Below are 6875 nucleotides of genomic sequence, written 5' to 3'. Positions count from 1 at the left end.
CTTAGGGAAATTAGGAAGGGTCCAAAAGAAAAAAAGGCAGCCCTTTGTGGGAGGGGCTCATAGGAGACCTCAGTCTGTGGGTTTCTCTCCAGCCAGCACAGGGAGGGGTCCAGCACTAGAGCCTCAGTGTCCCCATCTAAGGATGTTTAAAACTCCTTAATGGCTGCTAATTAGAATTAAGTAGGGCTGGTTACCCCATCTCAATTCCCAAAACCTGACACACAGCTACTTCCCGCCTACTGCCCAGTGGTTAAGATGTATCTGAAATTTCCATCTCTGGGAAGGCTCCTGGACTTAAATTTCCAGAAACCAGCAGCCCTCACCCTTCACCATCCTACACACGTTGGACTTGGGAGGAAGCTTAGAGATCATCTGCTTATCTTATATATGAAGAAATCAAAGCCAGAGAGGGAAATTGATTCACCCAACTACACGGCATGGAAGTGGCAAAACTGGGACTAGATCCCAGTCCATTTGACTGCCTACCAGTTCTTATGTAATTCCCATGATTCTAAACACATTTAGTTCCATATGTGCCTGTGTGCCTTTAATCTGTGTAATATCAACATTAATCTGCTTAAGTTGCAATTTTGGCAGACTTAGTTCACACTCCTTTGGGTCCTTAAGTATGCTTGGGTCTGCCTACCATTTCTGGTATGTTCTTGTGTGTGTTCCAGTTGTCTCTTGAGTTGCGAGAGGTGCTTAAGGGCAATTGAGTAACCGTGTTTTTTTCATGTCTATAGGCTGCTGCATGCCTATATACGTGTCTGTGTAGACCTGTGGTTGTCAGTTTTCTGTCTATGTACCTGTTTGGCACCTAAGGGTGATTGTGATCCTATGATGTGTTTATGCCTATGTGTGGATCTATGGGGCTGCCATGTGTCTGTTTTCATATTGAAAGTGAGTCTGGAGTTCCTGTCCTGGCTCAGCAGAAACCAATCTGACTAGTATCCATAAGGCCGCAGGTTCCATCTCTGGCCTCGCTGGGTGGGTTGAGGATCCAGTGTTGCTGCGAGCTGTGGGGTAGGCCAGCAGCTACAGCTCCGATTCAAATCCTAGCCTGGAAACCTCCATGTGCCACGGGTGCGGCTCTAAAAAGATAAAAAAAAAAAAGAAAAGAAAAAGAACAAAGTTGTGAGTCTGTTGATTATCGCGTGTCCATTTGGATGTGTCTTTGTACGTGGTGAAGATTGTGGATCTACTTGCCACTGTGTCCTTGTTGCATGTTTATAGGCTGAAGGGAATCTGTCTTTGCCTCTCATCCTGGGGTTTTTAGAAAAATGTGTGTAGCCGTGTGTGTCCATGACAGGAATGTGTTTGGCTCATGGCCAATCTTTGTTCTCACCCAGGGCCTGGGGTCGTGGTTACCTTCTGGGATGCCTCGGCCTACATTCCCAGAGAGGCGGGGCCCTGAGGGCCCCATCGCCTGTCCCCAGGGAGATGCCTCTTTGCACAGGGCAGTAGGGGCGGGGTGGGGGGTGGAGTGGGCGGGGCCTAGCCCGCCTCGCCAGCCGAGTCTGGCCCCCACCAACTCTCATTGGCCGTGTCTGCAGTGACGTCGTGGGGATCTCAGACCCAACTCCTCAGCTCCCGGCGCGCGGGAGGTATTGTCGGTTGCCGAGGCTTTGTTGCGTCGTCGCCGCCTTACCTGGCCGCGGACGCGCCGTGGCTGCGGCAGCCCGGAGTGGGGTGCCAGCCTCCGCCTCTGCCGCCATGGTTTCTCCGGTCACTGTGGTGAGTGAGCGAGCCAGCGAACCAGTGTCCGGCGCGGCCGGAGCCCACCGGCCTGGGGACTGGACTGCGGAAGGCCAAGCCGCCGGGGGCCGGGGAAGGGCAGGGATCCCGTGGCTGCCAGCGTCCCCAGGCGGGAGGCGGTGCTGTCACGGTCCCCCGCATCCCAGACCTCGGCGCCCCTCCTCCGCGCGCCCCCGGCCGTCTCCCGGGAGGGAGGAAAACAGTGGGCACGTGACTCGGAAGCGTGACTTTGTTGATCTCTGTGTGTCTGGCGCGGGTCGGCTGGGTCGCTGCTGGGGAGAGGAAGGGGACGGCAGCGAGCCGCGGGCTTGTGCGTGGGCAGATCACAGCCCAGCCTGGGAGAGGGCGGGGGAGGGCAGGAGGGTGACTGGGACCTCCTGAGAATCCTGTTCCAAATTTGTTTCTTCCCTTTCCTCATCTTGTAAACAAATCAGGGGCGGTGCAGGGGACGCCTCTGAGTCTTAGCAGCCTTGATAACGCGTTGGAGGAAAAGGGGTCGTTCTCCGTTGACACTTCTCCTTGTTCAGACTTTCTCACCTGAACCTTTGTCTCTCCCTCGTCCCCCTCCTCCTTCTAGTGTTGGATTCTCTGACTGCGGAAGCCTCCCCAGCTACTACTGCTTGTTTCTCCTTCTAGGAAATATGGGGCTGGGGGGAGGGATGTAGATACTTCCAAGGGCTGGCAGGTGGATACTGGGGCGATCAGGGGACCTTGAGGATAAGCTGTCTGCTCATCTGCTTATGTCCCTGTCCTGACCAGCCGGCATGAGGGACGCTCCACAGGAAGAAACTCAGTCATCTCTTCTCATTGCTCTCACCCCTGGCAGAGCAAGGATGGGCTTAGACCCTGACCCAACCTTTTGCCTCTTCCCAACCTCCTCACAGCCTGATCAGTCCCTGGGTAACCAGGGACTGGTGGTCTGAGAGTCTGTGTACCCAGAACCCTGTACTGGGTGACTTACCCCTGCAGAGGCATATCACTTTGGGCAGAGCAGGAGTATCCCAGGAACCTCAGCTGCTCCTAATCGCTTCCCAGTACCAGAGGCCCAAGGAAGGGAGCTTCAGTGGATCATGGATTCTGAATAGCAGTAGCAGCCCCCTCCCTCAGCTTGCAGTGAGCTTGCATGGCCTTGGACACAACAACCTTTCTTTAGCTGCTCTCCCCCATAATTCTGCTGAGACCAAATCAGCTGCTCCAACTTCCTTTTTTCAGTTCCTCCCTCTCCTCCCAGCCCGTCTGCTGGCTTCAGATCAAAAGCTGGGAAGAGAACCCCTCCCTCCCTTTCGTGCCTTTTTTTCTGAAGTGCCTTGAGTTGCTCGTATTCTCTGGGAAATGAGACTGCCTGATGCCCTCCTCCAACCCCTCCAATGCCTGAATTGCTGGCATTTCAGGGACAGTGTTCTTGCTCCCAACTCATGGGTCCATTTCTGTAGGCAGCATCCCTGTCTCCTCTCCTTGCCCTTGATGGTAACTTTAGGCTGGGGCAGCTGGATGGGAGGCTGACTTGCAGACTGGCCGAGGAGAGAGGCTGTGGGGGCCAAAATGGTTGGCAGTGCCTACCTTCACGCATTCCTGGCACTCACCTGGTGTTTCCAGGCCCTGAGCTGGTGTCCTGTCCCCATTGCTGAGGATCACGAGTTGGCCAGTTGTGGCATCTCTGTGGATCCTGCTGACTCTACTCTATTCCAGACAGTTGGGGGCTGATGCTGGTAGAGAGAGGCTAAAGGGGCTTTGAGGAGGGAGAGAATGGGGGCAGAAAGGGAGAAGAAGCACTGGGCTGCAGGATGGACCCCCTAGCCCAAAGTCGTATTTTTTTTGCCTAGTGAGTGACGATTCTGGTTCTGCCCCAGGGCCAAAAAAGGACATGAGTTGCAGGAACAGTGAAGCCCTTTCTCTTCCTAATCAGGCCTCTGGGTAATGATGGGCTTGTTCGCACTCTGCTGGCTGGTTGGGGCAGGCCAAACTGGGTTGTATTTCAATCCTCCCTGCTTGAGAGGTGGGCCAGTCTCTGAAGTGGATGCCTGGGGTGAGGTTGCGGCTCTGAACCCCCCTCTGGGCTTCTGAGCTCCCACACTCTCAGTGCTGCCCTTGTCCTGTGTTCTCCAGGTGAAGAGTGAGGGACCCAAGCTGGTGCCCTTCTTCAAGGCCATCTGCGTGTATTTTGTGCTCTGGCTGCCTACATCCAGCCCATCATGGATCAGCGCCCTCATCAAGTGCCTGCCCATCTTCTGCCTCTGGCTTTTTCTTCTGGCTCATGGCCTAGGATTCCTGCTGGCCCACCCCAGTGCCACCCGCATCTTTGTGGGGCTCGTCTTCTCTGCTCTAGGTGATGCCTTCCTCATCTGGCAGGACCAGGGCTACTTCGTGCACGGTCAGTCATCGCAGGAGCTACGTGGGAGGAATCCTGGGGTTGGGGACTAGAGGATCCTAGGAGACCAGGATTTGGGAAAGGGAGTTGTTTTGGTTTGTTTTTTTGTTTTGTCTTTTTGCCTTGAGCCACTCCTGCGGCATATGGAGGTTCCCAGGCTAGGGGTCGATCAGAGCTATCTATAGCTGCCGGCCTACACCACAGCCACAGCAACGCAGGATCTGAGCCGCATCTGCAACCCACACCACAGCTCACAGCAATGCCAGATCCTCAACCCACTGAGCGAGGCCAGGGATCAAACCTGCAACCTCATGGTTCCTAGTCAGATTCGTTAACCACTACGCCACGACGGGAACTCCAGGAAGGGAGTTTTTGAGCAAGAATACAGGGAATTTGAGGAGTTCTGAGGCTAAAGACGGTTGGGGCCCCTTTTGGAGGATGACCTTGTGGTGATATGGTGAGCAGCTTGGAGTGCCACAGAAAAGTTGGTGGGCGGTCTTTACCTTCATGGATTTCTTCCCACTCCTGTTACTCCCAAATGAAAACTCCTGGGAAAGGGAAAAAAAAAAAAAAGGAGTTCCCGCTGGGGCACAATAGGATTGGCTGCATCTCTACAGCACCAGGACACAGGTTTAATCCTGACGTGACACTGTGGGTTAAAGTATCTGGCATAGGTTCCTCCCCCAGAGTGACTTGGATCTGATCCGTGGCCCAGGAAGTCCATATGGCCACAGGGTGGCCAAAAATGAAGGAAAAAAAAGAAAAAGGAATCTCTTGGGTTATCCCAAGCTCTCTACTCCCACCCCATCCCCTGTTACTCAGGACTCACCTGAGCTGGCCTTCAACACGCCGTTATCCCCTCTCGCTCCCAGGTCTGCTGATGTTTGCCGTGACCCATATGTTCTACACCTCAGCCTTTGGCATGCGGCCACTGGCTCTTCGGACAGGCCTGGTGATGGCAGTGCTGGCGTGCCTGTGCTATGCCTTCCTCTACCCAGGCCTCTCAGGTGCCTTCACCTACCTGGTGGGGATCTATGTGGCCCTGATCGGCTTCATGGGCTGGCGGGCTATGGCAGGGCTGCAGCTGGTGGGGGCAGCCTGGCGCTGGACCGAGCTGGCGGCGGGCAGTGGGGCACTGCTCTTTATTATCTCAGACCTGATCATCGCCCTCAACAAGTTCTGCTTTCCTGTGCCCTACTCGCGGGCACTCATCATGTCCACCTACTATGCTGCCCAGATGCTCATCGCCCTGTCAGCTGTCGAGAGCCGGGAGCCAGTGGAGGACTACAGACTGAGCAAGGCTGAATGAGGGGCCAGGTTCTGGTCACCCCTCTCTCTTCTCCTGGGGCTGGGGTCCAGAAACTGGGAACTTGTACGAGCTGGCTCAGGATGGCTGCAGTACCAGCCTAGGGCAGCAGGTACCACCTGAGAAATGCCCAAGTTTGAGGGGGTAAACAGGAAAAAGGATCTTTCTAGTAAAGCTAGTGGTCCAGGACAAAGCTGAGAACTACAAAGGGCCAGTCTAATGCCCCTTTCTGGGGCCAGAAGAAGATATATCTCCCCACCTCTACACCATCCAGACGGTCAAAGCCCCTCTGGAGGGCCATGGTGCTCAGCCCCTTGACCTTCCCCCACTTCTTCTAGATGGAAGAGTCTGACTCACCCACTTCCCTTCTTTCTGATCCGCACAGAGTTGAGGGAGAAGGGGAGGAGTCTGTGCTGGGATGACCCGCATCCAGGGCGTGAAGCCCCTGTCACAGGCCCCTAGTCGGGAAGATTGGAGGAGGGCGGAGTCTCCATTTCCCACATCTATCCTTGTTACTTGAACAATCTCAATCTCTGAAGTGTTGGGTGGGAAGGTGAAGGGGTGTCTAGGCAGGAAGGCAAGATTGGGGACCTCTTTGGCCTGGGAATTTGGGGGGCCTAAGGATTCAGGTTGGTCCCATCTCTCTTGAAGGCCAGCCCAGAGCTCAGGCCCCACACCACCACCCTCAGACCCTATCGCTAGGGCTAGGGTGAACCATGCCAAAGGAAGGGGCCAGCCTGTGCATGGGTGTGTGCGTGCATGCATGTTGTGTGTGTGCACACATGTGCACATGCGTGTGTGAGTTCTGTGTGTCATCTCCCAGCCTATCTGTGTCTTTCTCTGCCAGCTGTCTCTGACCTGCTGTGTGTCAAAGTCTTATAGGGAGAGGGCCTCAGGGAGCTGCTGGGGGGTGCTGAGCCTGGCTTCGAGAGCTGGAGCACTCTCCACATACACTCAGTTCTTTCCTTCTTGCCCCTCCTGCACTGGGAGCAAGAGGAGGGGGCTCTAATGACACTCTAGGGTCATAAGACCCAAGGCACATTCAATGCAAGAGGAGCCAGGATGGGACAACTCCATCCTGTTGCTCATGTGAAAAATAAAAAATAAAAACCAAGGGCCATTGGCTGCCCTGCTTGTCTGCCTGTGTGTCATGTGCCTGTCCTGGAGAAGAGGATGGGGGCAAGGTACCAGGGGCCCTGGACGTCCCCACAGCCTGGGTCACAGTCTTGCCCAATGCATCTTGGCACCATGCTGGCTTCCTGGCTCTGATAACACTGTGTGGCTTGGAGTGGGTTTCACTTCCTGGTCATGTGTGAGGATGTAGTTCAGGAGGATGGGGGGGTGGGCAGTATCTGCCACCAACCAAATTTGTCCTTGATGCACTCCCCTGTGCATGGAAGTCCAGCATCTTTAGTGACTCTTAGTTACCCAGTGTCCTCTACCGCT

The 6875-nt window shown here is 54.9% G+C and overlaps 1 protein-coding gene across 1 annotated transcript; it reads left to right on the top strand.

Annotated features, from left to right (window-relative positions):
• Positions 1 to 1606: 1606 nt before the first annotated feature.
• TMEM86A (transmembrane protein 86A) lies at positions 1607 to 6567 on the top strand. Its single transcript, XM_003122930.4, has 3 exons — positions 1607 to 1734; positions 3862 to 4126; positions 4996 to 6567. Exons 1-3 carry the CDS (start codon positions 1714 to 1716, stop codon positions 5430 to 5432), a joined length of 723 nt encoding a protein of 240 aa, XP_003122978.1. The 5' UTR covers positions 1607 to 1713; the 3' UTR covers positions 5433 to 6567.
• The last annotated feature ends 308 nt before the right edge of the window (positions 6568 to 6875 follow it).

This window comes from Sus scrofa, chromosome 2 (assembly GCF_054392235.1).
Source record: "Sus scrofa isolate SSC_HxYL_T2T_F1_AM1 chromosome 2, Sscrofa_HxYL_maternal_Yorkshire_Landrace_v2.0, whole genome shotgun sequence".
Lineage (NCBI taxonomy): Eukaryota > Metazoa > Chordata > Mammalia > Artiodactyla > Suidae > Sus > Sus scrofa.
This window is presented reverse-complemented; position numbering and strand designations above follow the sequence as displayed.

Bases quoted from the DNA above. Each gene is read 5' to 3' on its own strand.
- TMEM86A (XM_003122930.4), top strand. From the start codon at position 1,714: ATGGTTTCTCCGGTCACTGTG. The intron at 1,735-3,861 runs GTGAGTGAGCGA...TGTGTTCTCCAG, and splicing joins TGGTTTCTCCGGTCACTGTG to GTGAAGAGTGAGGGACCCAA. The intron at 4,127-4,995 runs GTCAGTCATCGC...TCTCGCTCCCAG, and splicing joins CCAGGGCTACTTCGTGCACG to GTCTGCTGATGTTTGCCGTG.